Below are 23,230 nucleotides of genomic sequence, written 5' to 3'. Positions count from 1 at the left end.
AGTAAAAAAGAGCGTAACAGCACATTACGTGCTTCAAATTTCTATACACACACACACACACACACACACACACACACACACACACACACACACACACACACACACACACACACACACACACACATTTGTATTCTAATCATCTGCTCTCAGTGTAAAGCTCCACTTCCAGCAGGAGGGGGCTGATGACACCTAGCAGGGGAGCAACAGCTCCAATTAGCAACCCTGGTGTCTGTGTGTGAGCATGTGTGTGTGTAAGGATTTTCAGAATACATTGTTAACACTTGATTATCTTCCCATATGACGCCCAAAAAGAGTGGGAAAAGAACCTGTCTGATCTAATCAAAGTTGTAAAAAAAACGATTGTCTCAGCATGATTACATCTCTGGATCCAATTGCATTTATTCTCTGTAAAAACTCATGGTTTGTCACATTTTCCTCTTCAGTCAGGAATAAAGCAAAGTCAAACTCAATATGAGATACAATTAATTAAATCATAACCCTCAAAGACCAGTACTGAGAACAAAATGCTAATTTCTGAAGATGAATTTAGTAAAATGTATTTATGTTAATATTGGAATGTTAGTTTTAATGTAATCCTTTTAATATTCATTTGACACAGAAACATAGGCGTCTTCTACTATGCTTGTTCAAATACAGCAGATTCAATTGTAGTCTAATTAAGAGGAACTTTTTCCAGTGTAATAGAAATAAAAAGTCTTTATTCTCTGTGTCGGACAGGCAAGACTTTGAGCTTTTGCTGGAGACTGACTTGTGTTTCCCTAACTTCACTTTTTCTACAACGACACAAAAACAAATTGTTTTATGGCTTGAATATTCAGTATAAATTGAGCAGGAAAAGTAGAGAATAATCAAGAATTGTCATTCATTTCTCACCCGTGCTTTGGTACGGTTCTTGCGTTTAGGAACGTCTTCCTCCATCTCATCCACCTCCAAATCATGAGGGAAATCCCCGACCAGCAGCTTCTACAAATGAGATGCAGAGAGAGAGAGAGAGAGAGAGAGAGAGAGAGAGAGAGAGAGAGAGAGAGAGAGAGAGAGATGGACTGTCAGAGAGGTTAGTTATTTTACTTTACTTTTTTACCTTAACTTTTCCTTTCTTTTTTTGCCTTTCCCCTCTTGCTTCTGCTCTGCTCCACATTGAACCATGGGTGGTCTTGAAATTGCAGGAAATTGCACACTTCCAGCTGATTTTGAAAGTATTCTCATAATGCCTGCGCAGGAAACAACCGTAACCATTAACGATTACCACTAAATATAGCCAAATGTGTCACCATTTCATTGCAATAAACGATTAATTTTAAGACTTCTTTAATTAAAAGGGTACACAGTGCACTTTAGTATCGCACTTTAAAAAGTGGAGGGACTCACAAGAGGTTCATTAAGAAAAATAATTACGCAACAAGAGCCAAGATACCCTGATTTTTAATCCCTAATGTTGGTCAAGATGTAAAACCACTGAATCCCATACTGCAACACTGTAAATCTTATTTATGGAACAGACCACGGCCATCTACTATCCTTATGAGGAATAAACGTAACATCAAGCAATTGTGCTTATTGCAAAGAGAACAGAATACGTAACAATATCATCTGTGAAACTGAGTCCAAAGTAGTAAGGGGAGAGTTAAGGGCGCACATGGAGCTATGATTGGGAAGCATGGAAGTAATGCCTGCCTAGGAAAGCCCCAAGCTGCGCTGGAGCCGTGGATTTAAGGCCCTTAAGACTTCTCAATCTCTCATAGGCCCACTTTCAGGGCCATTCACTCAACTGCTGATTGATTAGCTGTCCATCTGAAGAGAAACTGCCTCAGACTAGTGAAATAGTTCAGCCAGAGTGAACTTTTTGATCAGAAGTTACCCAAAAGCGCAAAGAGATAGATTGACAAAAAATCCGCACAATAGCTGTTTGCCTGTAAAATACTTAAACGAAATCCCGGTAAAACCCCAAAATGGACTGCAGTGCAACACAATAGCATTCAGGCACACACACACTGTGCCATGAGGGAGTTGTCAGAGCCGCGGGAGCCTGTGTCACCGCCAAACACACTCTCCAAAAGAGACAAAGGCAGACAGACATCAACACAGAGGGTAAAACAGACAGATAGTTGGAGACACAGACTGACATAAGAACAAGACAAAGAACAACAAAGTACAGAGGAGAGGAAGAGAGAAGGTGAGAGAGGGAAGAAAGAGAAACGAGAGTCTCACCTGACACTCGCTCATTGGCTCTTCTTCCTTGGTTTCTACCTTCTTGTCCAGGGTTTCCCCGGCGAGCAGCGACTCCAACACGGGACCATCTGGTATACCCCCCTCCTTCTTTAGAGAAGCCTCGTAGTCTGGAGGATGAGACAATTACAATCAGAAAATAGCAGAGATCTCACATTCATGCTGACATGCTCAGTTGAGCTGACAGTGCCCCGAGGAAACAGAATTTGTCTAGTTTGTGATGGCACAACGACTTCAGCTTCGGCAGTGTACAGATGCTGAGTCCAACTGGCCATCGGGACGTTCGGGACGAATTCTGGGCCGGTACCGAAGTGGGCCGGTCGGATAAGTCACTAGCACCCCCTTACTAGCGGTACCGAAGTGGGTCCGGGCAGATGTTTAGTCCTAGTCCGCCCCTGGCTGAGTCTCTCTGCCATTTGTCTCAAATATCACTGGGTTTTGCACGTGCAAAGTGTCAACTTCATTTATAGATGGTGTCTATTTATATAAAAACCTGAGTGTCAGTAAATAAGCAACATATGATCATTTAATTTGAGTTTAACTAGAAATTATGACTACACATAAAACGTTATTTTATAGACATAGCAAACACTATTAAGTGCTAAATGTGGTCGTAAAGGGAAGTTTGTGACATATTCGGTCTTCTTGACATTAGAGGAGCAAAATACATCTAAACCAAACCTCTCTTCTCTCTAGTTCTTATGAAATCATGGTTTGCAGCCAAACATTGCTCAAATCCTAAGAACTTGGAAATCCAACTTTAAATAAACAAGACCAATCCCCAGGTTTACAATTAGCACCAAATTACTGAAAGTTTCTGAAAAAATATAACTTCAATAATAGAATACGGAATATACAGCATACTGTTTGGAATACTGACAGAAAATGTGGAACAAATGCTGAGTTTTCCAGAACAATTGAACAATCTGCAAAATGGACCTGGTGTATACACAGATCTTAAAAATACACATATATCAAAATCTTTAATTACCGATCTTGAACTCGATCGGTACGAGCCGCGGGTCCTCCAGGATGTTTAGCCGTCTCTTCTTGCGCCAGCAGCGAGCGGGATATGTATACAACTGACCTGGAGCGTGACCTGAAACACAAAGGAACACACATGACAGTAAGTTAGCACACCTAACTGTCTATATTTAATACATTAATTCATGCATGAACAAAATTAAATATAGACAGTTAGGTGTGCTATTATTAGCCTCAAGTGCATCTACTTAAGGCACAGAATAGCTTTGAGCCTAATGCTAACAGAGTTAGTAGTTTTCAGGTATTTATTCACCAATGTTATCACAATTTATCCTCAGAGGAACCATTCTGAAACTAATAACAATGAAGTGCATCTAATAGTTGTCCAGACATTTTAGTCGGTGCAAATCAAAATTGGACAACATTTTACCTTAATATATCTAATAGTTGTTGATTTCTTTAAGTCTGGACTCTCATGGCTGCGGTGCAAAAGATTGTCTGTTATGGTGCTGTAAATGTTTTCATAACAAAAATGTGTGATTGTGTTTTCAAGTACAAGCAATTTTTGGATGGTTTTGGAGAATACTCAGCTATTAAAAAAAATCAACAAAACTTCATTTTTTAGAACATACAAAATATTAAAGATGAAAACGAATGAAGTAACACACAAAAGTATTTGTAATGACAGACACCAGGCAAAAACTACAAACTAAATTCGTGAAAAAGCTTTTGCACAAGTGCGCATACACACACAGACACACACACACACACACACACACACACACACACACACACACACACACACACACACACACACACACACACTCTGCATTCTCTCTGGAATAGTTGATGCCAGCGGCGTATCATTGCCTACAGGGGTGTCTGATTCCATGCCAAAACACACTGATGTTACAGAGAAAGAAAAAGCGATGAGGAAACACCCGTTGGGGAAAGTAAAAAAAAAGTTGAAGTAGGTAAGAGGCCTGGAAAAGAGGGAGAGGAAATGAGGGAAAGGGGAGAGGAGGTAAAACTAGACAGAAACAAGCAGAGCAGAGGAAGGAAGTCAGCCGCGGGACAAACAGCAGAAAAAATAATGTGTGTGGCACAACAGCTGGTGAACACAACACACCAACAAAGACGAGGGCTATGAAGAGCCTCAGCGAGCAACAAATGCCACTTTATTCTGACAAGATATGAAGAACACACTTCACAGCCTCACACACAAAGAGACACACACCTGGTCCACGGTGATTCTTCTCCATCCAGATGTAGCAGTTGCTCTGGGCCACGCCGGTCTGGGAGTCCAGGAAGGGGAGACGCATCGAGCGCTCGGCGCACAGACGGGCATTGTAGCTGCGACAGTGTTCAATGGCCTCCTTATAAAACTCCTCACCAAGACTGAGAGAGAAAACAGGGGAAGGGGAGGTGAAGGGAGAATAGCAGAGGGATAGACAGAGATAGTAAAAGTAGCAAAGGTGAATAACAAAGAGGGAATACATCAGGATGCCAACAGCAAGGCATGCATGTGTTTTATTTAGACTATGGTTTGAAGCCTCGAGTTCAGTGTCACTATCTTCATTTTGGTTTGGCTGTTGCCATTTATTTATTTTTTGAATCAGAAGTGATACAAGAAGGAAGTGCTAAAATGCTACAATTATACTTTTATAAACTGAAAACATAGTTTGAATGAAGTTAAAGTTATAATGCCAGACAGCAAGGGTTAAAGTTCTGAAACAATAACACAGACAACTTCATCTGGAGGCGTGTCAATCAGAAGGTAACCACACCCCAAGTCATATCATGTTGTATCGCCTATTTTACTCTGAATGGGACTATCATTTAGTGAATTAACATCATGCTGTACTTAAGAGGACTTGAAAGTAGCGAGTAGGCCGATAAATGTATTTGTCAAATGTTTTCTACGGTAATAAATCAAGTGAGAAGTGAGTCTTTTCTCATAGACTTCTTTTTTCCAGTGGAGTTTCCCCCTGTTGACTATTAGAAAGAACCTACGATTCATTCACCTCCGCATTCGCTTCACTTTACAGAGACAGAGGTTGCCTCTTGGGGTACGTGCATGTGTGTAAGTCAAAAGGGGCATTGAGCGGTCAGTCGTGGGTCGTTTTGGTGTGTGTGTGTGTGTGTGTGTGTGTGTGTGTGTGTGTGTGTGTGTGTGTGTGTGTGTGTGTGTGTGTGTGTGTGTGTGTGTGTGTGTGTGTGTGTGTGATTGAGTGTGCATGCGTGATGGTGCAGTCCTATTAACCTGGGTCACAGCAGATGAGCTGACACACTGTTAAAACCCCACAGTCACACACACACACACACACACACACACACACACACACACACACACACACACACACACACACACACACACTCATGCAGTACAGTAACACATTCTTCACCGATGACAATGCAAGGACTGTGTCTTCTCACCTGTACAAGTGAGAGTCTGATTAATATTCAGTGTAATATTCTTGTCTTTTTTCCTCCCTCCCTCAACTCCAGCCCCCCCATCCTCCCTCTCATTTCTCTTCCTCCCCTCTTACCTGTTCTTGATGACTGCACCTCCAGATTGCCTGTAGAGAGAAGCAGAAAAAAAACAATAGATGTGTGGTGAGTCACTCCTCCACTCCACACTACTTCCGCTCTCTTCACAGTATTTCTCTAAATCTTTCCTTCACTCTCTCGGTCTGTTTAGTTGTTGTTGCATGTTTAACTTTCACACTCTGTTCATGTCTTGCTACACTTTTTTTTTAAATGTTCCTCCTTCTTCGCACTTCTCTTTCATCTCTTTGTCTCTTTCCTGTTAATCACTCCTCTCTAGTGTCTTCCTGCTGAGTGCAGAATCAAGGTCACTCTGCTGTACAGAAGGTAGAAACACGACACACAAAACTACGACTACACACACACACACACACACACACACACACACACACAAACACACACACACACACACACATGCATGCATAGAACTACCGTGCTGGGACAACCTCACAAAAACAGTGCAGTCGATTGTCAGACTCTCAATGGACAGTTTAAAAATAGGAAAAGGTCAAAATGAAACAGCAGAACCAAAGATATCGTCGCATTTTGTTCTTCTTCCCTGTCCAAACCCTGTGCCTAAACTAACCACAAATAAACTTGATTGCTGACAGTTCACTTGTACATTTTATTGTGTTATGGTAGCCTTGGTCATCCCGCAGGAATGAGGATCAGGCGTCGAGGTCTGGGAGTCTTACTTCTTTCTAGTTCCAAACCCCAGAATATTTTCCAAACCTGTAGCTTTCAGCTCCAACAGATGCTGACTCAATTGACATCACTTGACGACGTTTATGAAACTTCACAAAGCTCAGTGGATCCACAAAGTGCTTTTTCCAATCTCGACCAGCAGAAATTAAATTGAATGGTGAACGTGATCAAAATAGTTTAATAACAGTTTTTCATGATTTAATTAAATGCGTTGCTGTAAAAATCAGTTTTGCCATCATTTAAAATTGAAGATTTATACTGATGGATCGTTTATAATATTAGAAATGAGGAAAATAGTTTTCTTTTACAGGCAGAAAATGGTTCAAAGAAACTGATTGTGTGTTAGTGTTATCTGCATGAAATCTAACCAGTCCCTGGGCCCAAGCCTTACATTTGGAACAAATTTAACTGAAGTTGTTTTTGGGATATCGTTAACAGGAAAACAACAACCAAAGCCTCCTCGGCTTAGGTTTCTAATGAAATCTGTCACAACAGCAAACTGAAGCGCTCTGTAAAAACATACAAACAAAGCACATAATCATCTTTGAGCAGAGTGATCTTGTTTAAAAAGATGTCTTTTTAACAAGCCTCTCAAACAAAAGTATTGACTGGACTTGATTAAAGCTGACCGTCCTGATTGAAAATGAGGACAAATTCTATCTCCTAAACAAATTCTACAACCTTGCGGGCCATTACTGGACAAGTGACAATTAAAGGATTTGTTTGGTGCATCAATATGTGCTGTGCTTAAATCTTTTAGTGTTGGCCTTATGCTTCAGATGTTTCTGTGCATCTTACTGCCTGCATTCGGCTATATAATCTTTTTGAGTTTTATTGTTAAGTTGGAAGTGCGTCATCAGAACTTTTCCTTAGCTCTTTTCACTTTGATCAAGTGCAGTTCCATTGACCTCCCTTGTTGTATAGGAATGACAAAGCGCATAATGGATGCCTGTCGAGGATACATCGTAACAGCCAGTTAGATACTGCTCACCCATTACAAGGCACTGCGGATAAAAGCAACACCTATATATCCCTGAATTTTAAAGCAGTAAATAGTTGTGCGGAGGGAGAATGAACACTCATGTCCACAAAGCTCTTCATGCTGGATTTTGAATATTAAGAGGAACACAATGAACTAGAAAATGCATTTCCTGCTGAAAATGCGTGTGAATGCTGTAAACTGTGTACATTTGTTGCTGAATTTAGCTGAAAATGCAGAAAAAGCTGAATATTTGTATTTGAATGGTCTCTGTAGCTAAAAGCAGCTACAAAAAGCAAGTAAGTGTGTTGCTGAACTTAGCGGAGAAATGTAGACAAGTGAAATGATTTGAATCAAAATTGTTACAGCTCAAATGCATTGCAATGACTTTGTTGAAAACTTGAAAGTGAAATGTTAAACTGGAAGAGTAGGAAAAATCTTGAAGAAGCTTAATATTTAAAAGAAAAGGTTTAAAAAAGGTATAAAAAACAAAATGTAAAGCCTCAATATCCTGAAATAGCTGAATCATTTAATAGTTGAATGGTTTCTGTAGCTGAAAGTAGGCTGAAGGAGTTATATATTAAATGTAAGTAGTAGTGAATGAATGTGTAGTAAGAAGAGAAAAGAAAGTAAAAAGGCTTGGGAAAGCAGCAGAATATTTTAACTGCAAACTTTTTGACTAAAACCATATGTCACCAATCATGTATAAAATAATTATGTGGAACATGTTGAAGTCAGTATGAAGTCTCCATCAGACAGAAAAGAATAGGCTGAGACAGTCTGTTAAAGTCCAGTTTGTTTGTCAGTGTTTGTTTCTATGCTGAGCACCTAATCATAACACCTGTGTGTGAGCCCAGAGATCAAAGGTTTCCATGGTGATGTGCAGTGATATGTGAGAGGAGAGCCTTTCCATTTATCTGAATGAGAGATAAACCTCTTACATTTGAACGTTTTGTTGAAGATCCGTAGCAGCTATCGGTGAAATGTCAACGCGTGGAGCATCTCAGGACCCTAAGGAGCGTCTCATTCTGTTTTTTCTGTACTTTCGGTTCAATCATGTGGCTTTTTTGGCAAATTAACTAAAGGTCTACGGCTGGTGCTCTGAGGAAAGATCAGGCTGAATTTACAATGGGCCTTAATGGAGACATGTTGAACGTTTTTGTCACTTCATGCCCTCAAGAGGCATTTTGCTCAATTTCCTTTATTATTATTATTTTTTCAACGTAGGAGAGGTTTTCCTACGTTTTTCATGAAAAATTATGTCCAAGGAGTGTAGGGTATGGGAGTTATGGCAGTTTTAAAAAAGAAATTGGGGAGAATTTCAAGCTCTCGTCCACTCTGTTATTGAGATCAAACCTTTATCATTTTCAAATCATAAATCTAATCGATAGATTTATGATCGATAGATTTAATTTGTGTCAACCACAGACCTTATTTCGAGCTATTTTCCAAAATCCTATGGAGAAATTGCATTGGTTTTTGTCGAAGGAACCGGAAGTGGTAAAATGCTAACTTACTTCCAGGTTTTAGGATGCGTCACTGTGGCACTCTATTGAGTTGCATTTTTAAAAAATAGTTGAAAAAGCTGAATATTTCAAGAAGAAGAAGAATAAAGAAAAGAAGAACTATAGTGGAATGCTGTAAACAGTATTCACACTAATAAAATAATTGTACTTCAAGGCTCCACTAGTGACCAAACTGAAATAATCTAACAAAGAGAAGGAAAAAATGTTTCAAAATGTAAAACAGCTCACCCCTGAGCCCCCTCCCCCCTTGACTTCTCACTTCAAACCTTCTCTCTTCCATCACTCCAACACCTCCTCTCTCCTCCACTCCCTGAGCGAATGAGTCGGTCCCCTCCCGATAATAAGTTGACAGCTGTAGAAAATGGCTTCTTTCAATTTGGGCGCTCCCAATCTCATTATATTGAGATAGGAGAGCTGCATGACTGTTAGTCTGTTTGGAGGCTTGTACAGGACTTCGAGTGGAGGCTGAGAGGAAGATAGGCAAAGAGAAAGTTTGAAGAAAACACCTGAATAAAGAGACGGGGAAATGAGATGGGCAGAGGAGAGGAAATGAGAATGTGACATCCACTGAAGGAGAGGCATAAATACAGCATAAGGAGAGAAAGGGACAAAAAGTAGCCTAAGACCAAGACTTTGAACCAAGTAAAAACTCTGCAGTAACAGAGCAGACTGACCTGTGAAAAGACATGGCTCACTGATAACACATACTTCATAGCCGTTTGTCGTTTGAAGAGTGCTGCAGGTGCAGTTTTTCTGGACTTTTTTCTGGACTTATTTAATTCAGCTGAAAATAAGTAAATCCGACTCTCAACATCAATTTGTAAAATAATTCAGCTCTTAGATTTGAAACCCACAATGAGGGGGTGGCAACAGCAGACAGAGCGTGATCAGAAAACATCATCTCCAATGCTATCTCGCATTTTGCTGCCAGCATGCTATGTAAAATGAGCTAAAAAGCAAAGTACCAAACCTAATCTTAATTGAGCATCCTGTTACTCCCTTGTTATCCTCAAGTGGAAAAAATTGAGTGATTTAAAAAATAAACACCAATGTTAAAATAATAGCTGTTATGTGACGTTTTTTACTCAGATTCATCAGTAGTGTCCTATCATGTTATCATGTTAACACGTTAACTTTAAGCATTAGCTGGTGAATTGTAGATCTAAAAACATTAGTTGGTTTACATAGTAGGGAACCCTGAGTTTATCTGCTGAGTAACAGATGAGAACATTAATACTATGCTCTTGTCTGTATAGTGAGGTGGGGTGAAGATCGGAAGGTTGTGAGTTCAAATCCCGCCTGGAACACCACCACTAGTGTGCCCTTGAGTAAGGAACCTAGCCCTTGGTTACTCCAGGGAGAATGTCCCTGTAATTGGTAATTGCTTTGGATAAAAGCGTCAGCTAAATGAAATGTAATGTAATGTAATGTATGGTAAATATGAAACTAGTTGTTAGCTTACCACAAATAGCGAAAGTGCAATACATCTTTCCATTTTATTCCCAGAAACAAAGTATGTAACTATTTCTTCAAGGTGAACAAAAAAGAATGGCTCAGCTACTATTTAGATGTGAAAACAGTAGATTATCTTCCACATGAAGAGATTAACTCTTGAAGCTGCAACACACCACTGAGGTCCTACAGACCAAGTGGTTTCTGAAAAAACAAACCACAGGAAGAGGCACTGAGAAACCAAGCTGCCCATCATCTAACCACACTGCCGATGAAGGTAAGCTGAAACCTGATTCAGAACACACACACACACACACACACACACACACACACACACACACACACACACACACACACACACACACACACACACACACACACCGACAAACTGTGGGCTCTTGCGCCTCATTGTGCATGAAAACTAATTTTACAATTCCAATTTCCATTTTTGCAATATCCTCAACATCTATTTCAGGTTCATTACAGCTATATTTTACACTAATGGATGCACACAGACTCACACGCACAGAGAGAAATACCAGCAGCTTTAGGAATTAACTGACAGTGTGCCAACTCTCTGACAAAACTGGAGCTGACTACCAACAGTCCAGGCAGACATGACGGAAATGACAATCACACTGTGCAAGGGCACAACAACAACACAAAGGACACCTGTACATGTGCATGCATGTGCACACACACACACACATAGACAGTCAGTCATGCACAAGTACATGAAGTTAAAAATGCACATACTATACATAGATTTTAGGCATAGAACCTTCGCTGCTTGTCATACCCTTGTCTCTCGCTCCCTCATTTAAAGTCTGCATATACCCTGGCACACAGGCACACACAATATACACAATATTATGAACCTCTAACCACAGACAACCACACAAACCAAATCAAGATTAGATGAAGAAAGAGAATGAGAGTGCCTGGAGCGTGCGTGTATGTGTGTGTGCGCGTGTCTGTGTGTGTGTGCGTGTGCGTGTGCGTGTGCGTGTGCGTGTGTGTGTGTGTGTGTGTGTGAATCCAGAGCCCACATTGAGCTGTCTGCCTCAGCCTGCGCTAAGTAAACAGCAGGGAGGGAGAGACAAAAAACTGAAAACACTAAAGAAACTGGTATCACTGGGAGCGCAAACACACAACAACACTTGTGCTACTGACAGGCGGTAGACATACATCCTGCCTAAAAAGCACAGCCACCCACCAGGCCTACCCTGGGTTAGATTGTCTGAATCTCTGGGTGATCCCTCAAGTCCCATCCAGTGCACTTCAGCAAATATTGTGTCCCAGTCCAGTGTTGCAAAACACACACAAACGCGCACACACTGTTAGCTTTCTGTGGTTACAGTGCAATTAGCCGTACCAATTAGCTGGTTCCTCTACCAATAGAGAAACAGAGGGCTCCCCCTAGAGGGGAAATCACATCATTGCCGATGACAAAAATGAGGAAATCATGAAAATGATTCCACAATTACAAAAAACGTCAACGCCAACAAAGGATTCCATCTCAACGGTGGTTTCCAACTGGGTGTAAGGAGGTAATTAAACTGGGAGGAAATGAAGTAGTCCACATGTAAATGGCTTCATGAGGGCTGAGGGCAGATTGTATGGGAGTGATTTGCACTTAAGATTTGTAAGCAAATGCTGCCAAGCTATGGCTTCTAGCTGTGTGTGAGTGTGTGTGTGTGTGTGTGTGTGTGTGTGTGTGTGTGTGTGTGTGTGTGTGTGTGTGTGTGTGTGTGTGTGTGTGTGTGTGTGTGTGTGTGTGTATGGGTTAGCTTTAAGCCTGTGAAACACTTGTGCCTATACTGAAGTCTGTAAACCTGGTCCACACACCTGTCCCATCCACCGTGTGTGTGTGTGTGTGTGTGTGTGTGTGTGTGTGTGTGTGTGTGTGTGTGTGTGTGTGTGTGTGTGTCTTTCTGCAACTGACTGTTTGCACATTTAAACATGACGAGAGATTTGACAGACAGAAAGTAAGATAGGTAGTCAGAGACAGAGCCACGGACCAGATCATGTCATTTTTGTCAGAGGTTTGTGTTACCTGCTTTGTGTGATTTTAATGAAGAGTTGCATTTCATTTCCTGTGTGTATCTCCCTGGTTGTCCACTGGGTGTGGTTCTCTTGGAGTCACTATAAAACTGTGAATCATGGACCCTGTCTCTGTGCACCTTTCCCGGTCGTGGGTTTGCGTGTTTCAGTACACATATGCATGCACATTCTCAGTCGTGCATATCTATTTCTGCATGCTGAGCATTTGTATATGTGTTTGCATGCATTCTCTATAATCTGTGTGGACATATAGCCTGTAGCTAGCTGTGGTGTATTGAGGGCACTACATCAGGGTAAGGCAATCTGCCTCTGAACAGCTCCTTCAGGTGAGATTTATCACCACTGCACTTGGCCTCTTATTATGGCGATGGATTCCCTACCTCTGTATCTTGGTGTGCATGTGTGTGTGCGTTTTTGTGTGTGTTTTCGTAGCCCCCCCTCATGAGTCTGTATCCTTATTAAAGTGCTGCAGTGGGTAGCAGCCATTGGTTTGTGTTGACTCCACCCTCAACAACTCCTGATAGGGATCCACTGGACACGCACAGGCTGGGAATAATATAAATTGGGAATGACAAGAGAGAAGAAATAATGCTGATGAGAGGAAAGGAGAGGAGGGGAGAGGAGAGGAGAAGAGAGGAGAGGAGAGAAGAGAAGAGAAGAGAGATTTGGGCTGAATAATGATCTCCTCCTCAAACCACACCTTCTGCATTTAGCCTACAAATTGCAACAAGACAAAACTACAAATTCCAAATTGCCTGGCTGGAAATCACACAGGGTCCCAAAGCAGTGAAGCTGACTGACAGTCAGTTAGGTAGCACTGGAGAAATAGGTCATAGAGCTAAAAATACGTATCTATGTCTCTCTCTTTCTATCTGTATCTCTTAGTCTCTCCCTATCCTGTGTAAAAAACACAGATAGAAAGTCTAAATAAGGGGATGATGAAAGGAATAACTGAAAAAGAAATGCCCTTAAAAACATCAGACCTCAGGCTTACTCCTATACGAATGTAGAAAAAACTGAGAGCAAGAAAGGGAATGAGAGATTGCAACTGTGTGCGTGTTTCCCATTTTGTGTGTGTGTATGTGCATGCATGTATGTGAGTGTGTGTGTCTCCATCCACACGGGTGATACCGCACAAATGAGCAAGTGAGGGAATGAAAGGGAGAGATTGAAAGAGAAAGAAAGATCTAGAAATGGATGCTCAGGCTGTGGTTTCAGTCATCACGCGGGGCTGTTTGCACACAGAGCCGGTTATTACATGGAACTCATTTAGCTCGGCTCAGTCAGGCAGGGCAGAAATAATATTACATAGGCCCTGCCACAAACACCGCCAATACCCCACACACTATTATCTGCATCTCCCCCTCTAACCAGCACAAAGAAGCAATATTGCTGAAATATCATTTGTTAGTTTTGGACACCTGTGACACTGCAATGATTGCTGTAAAATCAATGTTCTACTGCTAAATGTATTTCATTCTGACCAACATAACACAGTGATACGAAAAGATTGTTGAATTGAGTATAAACATTGGACTATAAACACTTTTTGCCATTAGATAGTCCAAATCCACTGTAAATCCCTCTAAAGGAACTCCAAAAAGGAAGCCAGTAAGATTTAAAGGGACCCGACAAAATGCTGAAAGAATTTCCCTTCAGTCCTTTTTGCTGAATATTAACATAGTGACATGCCTTGGTTCACAATGTAAAGCACCATGGTGGCGGGTGGGGGTGGAGGGGAAGCGACTTGGAGGAATCAGATGGTTTGAGGCTGAAAAAGAATGAAAATGGAAAAGAGAGAGCCAGCAAGACAGAGAGAGGGGAAATGGCTGAACAAAAGGGAGATGGCCGAAAAAAGAGTGATGGATGGAAAGAGAGTGATGAAGAAGGAGGAAGGGAGCGTGGAAGCAAGGGGGTAGCAGGGGTGATAAGAGGACAGGGAGGGAACGAGAGGCAGAGAGATGGAGAGGGAGAGAAAGGGAGATTAAAAGAGTCTCTAATCCAGCAGAGAGATAGACAGAGAGGGGGCTGGTGGGGAAATGCCCAGTATATTGGAGCTGCTCTCCTCCACTGATTTGCCTTCACACACAAATGAACCCTCCACTGTACTTCCACACACACACACACACACACACACACACACACACACACACACACACACACACACACACACACACATGGCTACCACTGCATGCATACTTCATTCACACATGGATGAACACTTCCTGCAGAATTTACATCCACTGAATTAATTATTCCAGAGATTCAAAAAAGTTTAAGGACATTTAGGGACACAACATGGCATGGTCTCCGGCCCACAGCCAGCCACCCCGTTAGTACTGACATTGAACCAAATGTTGCTAGTTGTTTTCCCCATGTTGTTGGATAAGCCTTTAATTTATAAGACTCTTAATAGCAAGTTTTTTTGTAGACATGTTAATTGCTAGGGCTTGTTTAAAAGCTGATCGCAGTATGGTAACTGGAACGCAGTTAAACCCATACTGCGTAACGATGGCATTTATACAGTCGGAGAGGTGTTAAGGCAGTGTTGATTGCTGTGGCCTTGTGTTATAAATACATTCAGCTTTATTATTGCACATAGAGACAAATGCTGTAGTGGAGCAGTGCCAGCATCCCTGCAGGTCTACAGCTGCCTGACAACTTTGCTGCTTTGATCTCTAGCTTATTATTCCTCTTTTCTGTGGATTTAAAATCAATTTATAAGACAATCAATGAAAACTGAAACTTTGTTTATTAGTCAGTCTTTCTACTTTCACTCTTTCCTATTCTCTTTCTGACACCAACCTCATCCTGGTACCACATTGGTATTCCATGCAAATCATTCAATGTAATCCCCTTTACATGGTGTCAGTGGGGGCCTCTGGGAGCAATCTGTCCACACTTTCTCTGAGCATCCCATGTTAGAAAGGAGGGGAGAGGAAGCTCGGAGCTCATAGGTCCCACATTACTGCCTCCATGCAGTCCACCTGTCCATCCCCGTCCCATCATCACATAACATTAGTGGATACCAGCTGATTACAACATAATTAAACATTGGAATTATTCAACTTTCATATTTAATTTACTATCATTGAGGTATGCACTTTGAGTGAAATACATCTGGCCAAATACCATCACATTCAATCATGGCAGCACCCAGTTGCCCAATTCCAGTTTGCTCTCCCCTGAAGTGCTCTTCAAAACAGGCACGTACAAGGCAGTCGTTCATGGAATTGCACATAATGTCGCCTGTGTCTGCATCTCAGAGAGGCTGAGAGAGAGACAGACAGACAGACAGACAGAAAGACAGACAGACAGACAGACAGACAGACAGGCACTGGCAGGCAGTCTTTATCCCATAGCCATGCTCGGGTGAAACCTGTGCAGCATCCGATGATGATCCGATCCCTGCTTCTGCATATACGACTTTTCTTTGTTTCAAACTGCATAAGCTATATCTGCTGTGCTCAAACACTCCTCAGTTGTATGTTTATATTAGAGCTATTGTTGTGGGATTTTTTAGGACAGGTACCATTTTTTAAGTACCCGCTGACAGACGCACATCAGCTACGTTTTTGGCCGGGAGCCCAGGCGGGCAGGAGGCGTCTGCATTCCGCTGAAACCAGTCTCAGAAAAACAAAAAAAAGACCCCCAAAAAACCCACAAAGGAAACTTCACGGAAAATCCTGCCGGCTAGAGACCCATCAGTGGAATGAACTGCCGGTTAAGATGCACGTGTAAAACGCTAGATGTTATTAGAGGCTTTATTATAGGCGGTAAAGATGAATGCGAGTCTCGGAGTTGCAGCCGTACAACAGCGTATTTACCTCGGCTTATGTAGCCTATTGCCGAGAGGTCCGGCAGCAAAGGTAACGCTGAAGCCCAAAAAAGCGGGTAGTGATCTCCATTCTGCCTACCTGTTTACCCCCTATGTGCCCAAAAATGTGCACACAGGTACGGTAAAGCCAGCTAAGCTCCCGGTCAGCCTCCCTCTCCAGCCTGGCTTTGACCGCGATCTTGGCTGGCTACAGTGGCAAGGGACACACCGGGTCACCCAAATCTACCTCCAGCATTCCTCCATATCCCTGTACACACGCTGCTGTTTGCTCATGGAAATTATTGTATGAATTGCAGCGTAGCGCACAATAACCCCATGGTGCCAAAAAACAGAAACCCCCCGTCAGCTTCAAATGTAACTTTTCTTTAGGGCTGATTTGCCACCGTTGAAAATATCTCTTTGCTGTATGCATTGCATTTATAGATCTGATGGTAATCGTGCTGAAAAATATCTAGGAATTAAAGGGCTCTAAAATTGCACTGACAGCATGCACAAATAAACAAAAGCCCAAGCGCTGAGAAAACTGGTTGTACTTACGATTTGAGAGGGTTCTGTACCGCTGTGGCCATTTTGATATAGTATGATAGAATGCAACACTGCAGAGCCCGGTATTGTACATGTAATGTAGCAGCTATTTCAATTTCATTCATTCTCTGGGGCTGCGGCTGGAGAGAGCAGCCAATGGGAGGCGGGAGCGCTGTGTGACAGCTTTGGGGAAGTGTAGTTTTTACTCATGTCAACATGGAACATGCTGAGGGGGGTTGCACTACATTTACCAGCGGGGATAGCGGCTTAAGTGGACCACAGTCCCGCCTCGGACTTGTAAGTGCAAAGCCATCCCCCAGTTCCAAATGTATTTAAAAAATAAATTAAAAAACGTCTACAGTTATGTCAAGGTTGGGTTGCAGGGCTGTCTGTCAGTCTGAGGATGCCAGATCCTCTCCTGCATTGTTGCCTTGTCTGGATGGTGATGGTGGGTGAGGTTGCACTGTCCCAAAATTGCATCACGTCAGTTGCAACTTGATGGATAGGCCTACATTTCACACAAAATATAGAAGGGAAGATATTAAGAAAAACATATATAATTGTGTTTTCTTTGCAATATATGCAAGGAAAACACAATTATATATATATTTCATGTATGGCCTAAACCTCACGTCAGGTTTAAGCCTTGTATCACCTGCATTGCTCATTATAAAGAACACATTTAAAAGAACACAAAAATTGTATATTTTGTGAAAGCTATTTCATTTTCTTAATACATAGGCTACAGTTGATAATATAAAGGAAGTCAACTCTATTCTCCTACAGAAAAGTTGCAGAATATATTCAATTAGAATCTTAGCCTTCAGTGGCAAGTTTATTCTCTCTATTTAAAGTCAAATTAAGAGACGTTGTGTCTTCATAACCTTACATTAGTGGTGGCATGCTGTTAGACCCATGCTTAATCTTATATTATCTAGGTAGCCCAGCACTGAGCAGCTTTAATTATTCATTAATCAGGGGTGATGGGTAGGCCTATAATTGATTCTTTCAGACATTTGTCTCTCATGGTTGAGCCCGGAGAAGAAATTGGGACCCCCTCCAATCTCCTCACCCCTCTATCCTTTATCATTTCCTTTCTCGTTCCTTATTTACATCTTTATATGCTTTTCCATTTGTTTGGGGGAAAGCAAGGAAGCAAGGGGACGAGAAAGGTAGTAAGGAAAGGAGGAAAAGGAAGGTCCGATGGATATCAGCCAGGTCTGTTGGAGTAGCAATGCTGGAATTTCTTTCCCCATGTCCTGTAGGCAGCAGTGGCGCCGCTCTGAAGCCATTCGGTGACATGTGATATTTATAGATCTGTGCTAACAAATATTTAATGAACATTAGCAAGCAGCTCTAACATGGCAGCACTGCTCCAATAAAACACTCTCTGCCAGTTAAATAGAAACTTTCAAACCCATGTGTCTAGCTGTAATTTGGAATTGGTAAAATGTGTAAGCTATTCCCCAGCTTTAAATAGTGAAACAAATAAATGGACTTGAATTTTTTTCATTTGCGTAATTCATCTTCGGAAATAAAAAAATCTGGTAATCATCTCACAGAAAGTTATTTGAAGACATCATATCATTTAATTGTATGCTGTTTATATTTTTGAAGTTTTGTTGATAGGCAGGTCCTGTGTAATTCATCCTTTTGTCCACAGGGTGGCGCTAATGACTCAGACAAGACGATGACCGGACCAACACACAGTGCGTAATATGTCGACTTACTATAACATTTATTTGGTCATTAATACATTTTATGTCTACATAAAATCTACCAAACAAACCAATTGATTGCATTTATGTTTAATCATTCTCAATTTAGGTAGAACATGTATTAAACATTTTTATGGGATTCACGAAGAAAGAGATTCTTAATCATGAAACTGATCTGGAAAGAAGTTTTGCCATTTAAAAATATATATAATATCCAAAAATAGAAATGGTCTGAAACGATAACCTACCCGTATTTAATTCACTTCATCATGCAATTATTCTGGACTGAACAAAAAATAAGAAAGCCTTCAGGATGGCCATCTACAATGCCACATTTTTCCTCTTCGTATTAGTATTGTTGTTGCAATAATTTTTTGTATATCCATTTATGATCATTCATTAAAAAGTTTTTTTAAACACACATAATGCGTCTGACGTCACTCGCTGCGTGCTCCTCCCGCAGCGTCAGCTCACACGCGCTGTTGTTGTGATTGACAGAAGGGAGTCATGTTAACTTTCAGTTTGCTTTTCGGCCGTCACAAATTTGTTTTTAAGTAAGTAAACAACGATGTCCGACATACTGATGAAAGAAATGGAGAGCATCTCGATCAGTCCGACGAAGCCTGAAGAGTGTCCAGACGGTGCTCGGAGCTTCCTGCTGGTGGATGAACAGGAAAGCCTGCAGGTAAAGTTAGCAACTGAGCTAGCGGATGCTAACATGTAGCTGCTAAAGCTAAAAAGAGGAGAACAACAACACATATTATTATAAAAGCCAGCCACTGTCACTTATGCTAACAGTTACAGTGCTGATGAATGACTCATGTCGGCTTACAAAACACCAAGCTAAAGTCATCATGTTATTGTTTTATCTCCATTTAAGGAGCTTTCTCTCCCTTTCTCTATTATATGAATAGCCTTTACCCGTGACGTTTGTTTTTTAAGTAAAGAAATATGTGTTACCTTCAAAAAAGGGAGGCATAGCAGCTAACGTGTTTCTTATTGGGAAAGTCCCTGGTGAGTCATGGAGTGCAGCTGACCTACAGGACGCTCCCTCACTGTATTGTTAAAGCAGTACAAAGTGCAGGGCATATTGATAAAGGGTTCATTTATCCTAACAGTCTGAGATGTATAAGCTACAACCAAGCAGGACTTTTTGAATGAATACGGCCATCATTCTGGACTGTATGCATATATTCTCAACGATAGTAGAATATAGATCACCTAGTTCTTTATTTTTTTAGAAAGTTTGTTCATTTGTTGATTCAGAAACTATTTCTCTCTTTGTAGGTGGGAGCTTATCAGACAGGTACAGGTATCACAAAAAGACAAAACAATTGAAGGCTTGTCAACAAAGTTCTCCTCAGACAACATCAAGATTTGAGAATTAAGTACTTACAAATGCATGTCACCCAGCTAGAAATGATCTAATATAATGATCTCTGTGCTTGGTTAGTCAGATAACAACTCAAATATCACCATAGAAAGTGTCTGACATTTCACTGAGGATTTCCCTCTCCACATGGATTACCGTAATTTTCGGACTATAAACCGCGCCTTTTTCCCTATTTTTCGACGCTGCGGTTTATATAACGGTGCGGCTAATCTATGGATTTTTACAGCTAACGGCCAACACCTTTAACTCTATGGGCTCTATGGCCGGTCCGCGGGCCCCCACCTTTAAGCGGCGGGTTCCAGCAGGAAAAGCTGGAGGCCGGAAAAGAGTGAGACAGGTAGCGCGCAAAAGTAAAAGTGGAACCGAGAGTGGTATGCCGCTGCTGCGGTTTATATTCAGGTGCGGCTTATAGTCCGAAAATTACGGTAATAAAGGTGTATCTTATATTATCTCATATCTACCACTCACAAAGCAGTGTCACACTTGTGGTTGTCGTCTAAGTTGCAATCTTGCTACACATATTCCCAATGTTAGTACTCTAAGTTTGTTCTCACTAACTAGAGACAGTGAAAATAATAGGTAATAAAGCAGAAAGTTGTAGAAATCTTCAGACATAAATGTTAAGAAATAACCAACCTGTCCACTTCTAAAATGTCAATTATGCGGCATGACAGTTTTTCATCAGTGTCCCTAGGCAATTGTTTTACAACTGCAATACAGTCACCATTAATAGCTTCCTGTTAGTGTGTCCTTCTGCTTGATGTAAAATAAAATATCTCCTAACTCACAGGATCATTATTTTTATTTTAACGATCAAACCAATCATTACTGCATCAGAACAATTAACGTTGAACACATCACATTTGTTAGCCCTACATTTTTTTGTAGAAAGAGCTGGAGAGACGATGCTCTCTTGCGGGCACAAATGTTGGTAACATTAGTGGAGAAAACTGAAGTTATTGTTCTTGATGTGTCTTAGACTTCTTGTCATCCACCACGACTGAATTGTACAAATTGAATAACCTTTTTCCATCTATTCAATGAAGTTAGCTGGGGAGCCTATGATATCATGTTAAGACCGCCCTGCAATCCATCCTTCGTCCTTAAATGACTTTTGGCGTTGTGCTCTCCTTCCCCCTCCCCCCCCTGCAGGTCCGTGATGAGACTGACTTTGTGGACAGGCTGGGCTGTGGGGACGTGGCAGGAGTCAAGGTCCTCTCCATCTTTGGAAACACCGGCGATGGCAAGTCCCACACCCTCAACCACATCCTCTTCAGCGGGGAGAGTGTGTTCTACACCTCCAAGTCCCCCAGCTCCTGTACGGTGGGAGTGTGGGCTGCGTATGACCCATCTCTCGGCCTGGTCGCCCTGGATACTGAAGGCCTGTTGGGGGCCGCGGCCAATCAGAACCAGAGAATGCGCCTGCTGCTAAAGGTGCGTTTAGTGATCACTGGTTGGTTTGTTGAAAATACTTAATAACTGGATGTATTTATAGCAACAACTTAAAAAAAAGTGTTGATCTCTGTATTATTCAATTAGAGCTAGGTAATATGCCTTACAGATATTGATTTGATATTTGAACATGCATATCGATATTTTCTATGAAATTACGAAATTGTTTCATTATTTTAGTTTAATGCGTATGAAAATCACAAGCGTGAATATTCTAGTATTCAAATCTAAGCACTATTAGGTGCTGTTCTGTCATTTAAAAGTCAAATTAGTCTGTGCAAATGTATTCTTTATTTACAATTTTAACCGGCAGTGGCTCAGTCAGTAGGGGCTTGGACTGGGAGCTGTAGGGTCGCCGGTTCAAGTCCCCGACCAGACCTAAATATGGAGTGTGGACTTCTACTTGGAGAGGTCCCAGTTCACCTCCTGCCCTGCCTTGGAGCCCTTGAGCAAGGCACCGGACACCCCCCCACTCCCATTGCTCCCATTGCTCCCCGGGCGCTGTGCACTGCCCACTGCTCCTAGTACTAGACTCCTGGTACTAGGATGGGTTAAAAGCAGAGATCACATGTCACTGTGTGTGCTGTGTGCTCTGCATGTGTGACCATTCAACCTTCCCAATTCTATCTATCTATTCTATCTAACCAATTATTCACACAATTTAAATGTATTTGTCACTTTACATCAGTACATTGAGTATATTAAATGTATTGCTCACTCCTACACCCAATGTATTTCAGTTTTATTTAAGCATTTGTTGGATATAAGGTGGAGAAAACGTGTGTTTAGCCATTTTTGTTGATATGGAGCTAATCATTTGCGAGCTCCTTTTATTTATTGACAGATCCCAAATTGCATTATAGCTTCTCCAGGTTCCCAGTTTTTTTTCTGGCCCAGCTCAGTGTTGCTACAGGGCGGTGCTGGTAGTATCACACAGATGGGAGAGTGCTTGTTGTTGTTGTGATAGCTGGATTCAAGAGAAGGATATGGAAACACATCAAGTGTGTGTCAATGTAGTTAGCTGTTAAAAGAGGAGAATGTGAGGTTTATTTCCAATCTTTTTATTTTAATTGTTTTCCTGGAACTATAAACAATGTTCTTTTCCAGGTGCTGGCAGTGTCTGATATAGTGGTCTATCGTACACGGGCAGAGCGCCTCCACAACGACATGTACCAGTTCCTGAGCAACGCGTCGGGGGCCTACCTGAAGCACTTCACCCCGGAGCTCCGGGCCCTCTCCAACCGCTGCGGTCTGGACGTGCCTCTGTCGTCTCTTGGGCCCGCTGTGATCGTCTTCCAGGAGACTACGCACACCCAGCTGCTCGCTCATGGTAGGGGAGGGAAATGTACTTGATTCAAATGCTGTATCTGATCAGATAACAACCCTTTTGCTCTTTAACAGGATATGTTTGGGGGGTTTTAAGCTCGTTGGTGTTCCGTTTACCTGCTGAGAACCCCGGCTGAGCAGTTTAAGTTCTTTGGAGGCATCATGTTATTATTTCAAAAACAACCTGCTGTTTTAGTCAAAAAGATCAAAAGTAAAAAATGTAGAAAAAGTAGTCCGGAGTCAGAAATGGTGGTGTAACAATCAGTGAATACAATTAAAAGCTTGTGAATTACAGCAACCATGAGAGATCCTTGAGCATAGAGTCATTAATGAGCACCAAAACATTACACTGATGTTTGTAGTGAGGTCTGCGAGATTAGCCGGAGACAGAGACAGAGATGACACACACACACACACACACACACACACACACACACACACACACACACACACACACACACACACACACACACA

The 23,230-nt window shown here is 41.6% G+C and overlaps 2 protein-coding genes across 2 annotated transcripts in view; one reads left to right on the top strand and one right to left on the bottom strand.

Moving 5' to 3' along the window:
* dpf1 (double PHD fingers 1) overlaps positions 1-16,911 on the bottom strand; it is a 37,498-nt gene extending 20,587 nt beyond the window's left edge. Inside the window, exons 1-6 of the mRNA XM_010770291.1 lie at positions 16,880-16,911; positions 5,781-5,810; positions 4,469-4,629; positions 3,239-3,346; positions 2,230-2,357; positions 895-984 (exon numbers count right to left, since the gene is read on the bottom strand). Coding sequence (XP_010768593.1) covers positions 895-984; positions 2,230-2,357; positions 3,239-3,346; positions 4,469-4,629; positions 5,781-5,810; positions 16,880-16,911 — 549 coding nt within the window. The remainder of the gene's footprint in view (positions 1-894; positions 985-2,229; positions 2,358-3,238; positions 3,347-4,468; positions 4,630-5,780; positions 5,811-16,879) is intronic.
* Positions 16,912-19,047: 2,136 nt separating this feature from the next.
* Positions 19,048-23,134, top strand: LOC104944716 (zinc finger FYVE domain-containing protein 1-like). The gene is made up of 3 exons (XM_010770288.1): positions 19,048-19,270; positions 21,131-21,412; positions 22,538-23,134. The coding sequence occupies exons 1-3, from the start codon at positions 19,154-19,156 to the stop codon at positions 22,781-22,783; spliced, it is 645 nt and encodes a 214-aa protein (XP_010768590.1). The 5' UTR covers positions 19,048-19,153; the 3' UTR covers positions 22,784-23,134.
* Positions 23,135-23,230: the final 96 nt, after the last annotated feature.

The sequence above is a fragment of the Notothenia coriiceps genome, unplaced genomic scaffold (assembly GCF_000735185.1).
Source record: "Notothenia coriiceps isolate Sejong01 unplaced genomic scaffold, NC01 NC01_scaffold00008696, whole genome shotgun sequence".
Taxonomy (NCBI): Eukaryota; Metazoa; Chordata; class Actinopteri; order Perciformes; family Nototheniidae; genus Notothenia; species Notothenia coriiceps.
The sequence above is the reverse complement of the archived record's forward strand: the minus strand, read 5'-3'. Positions and strand labels throughout refer to the sequence as shown.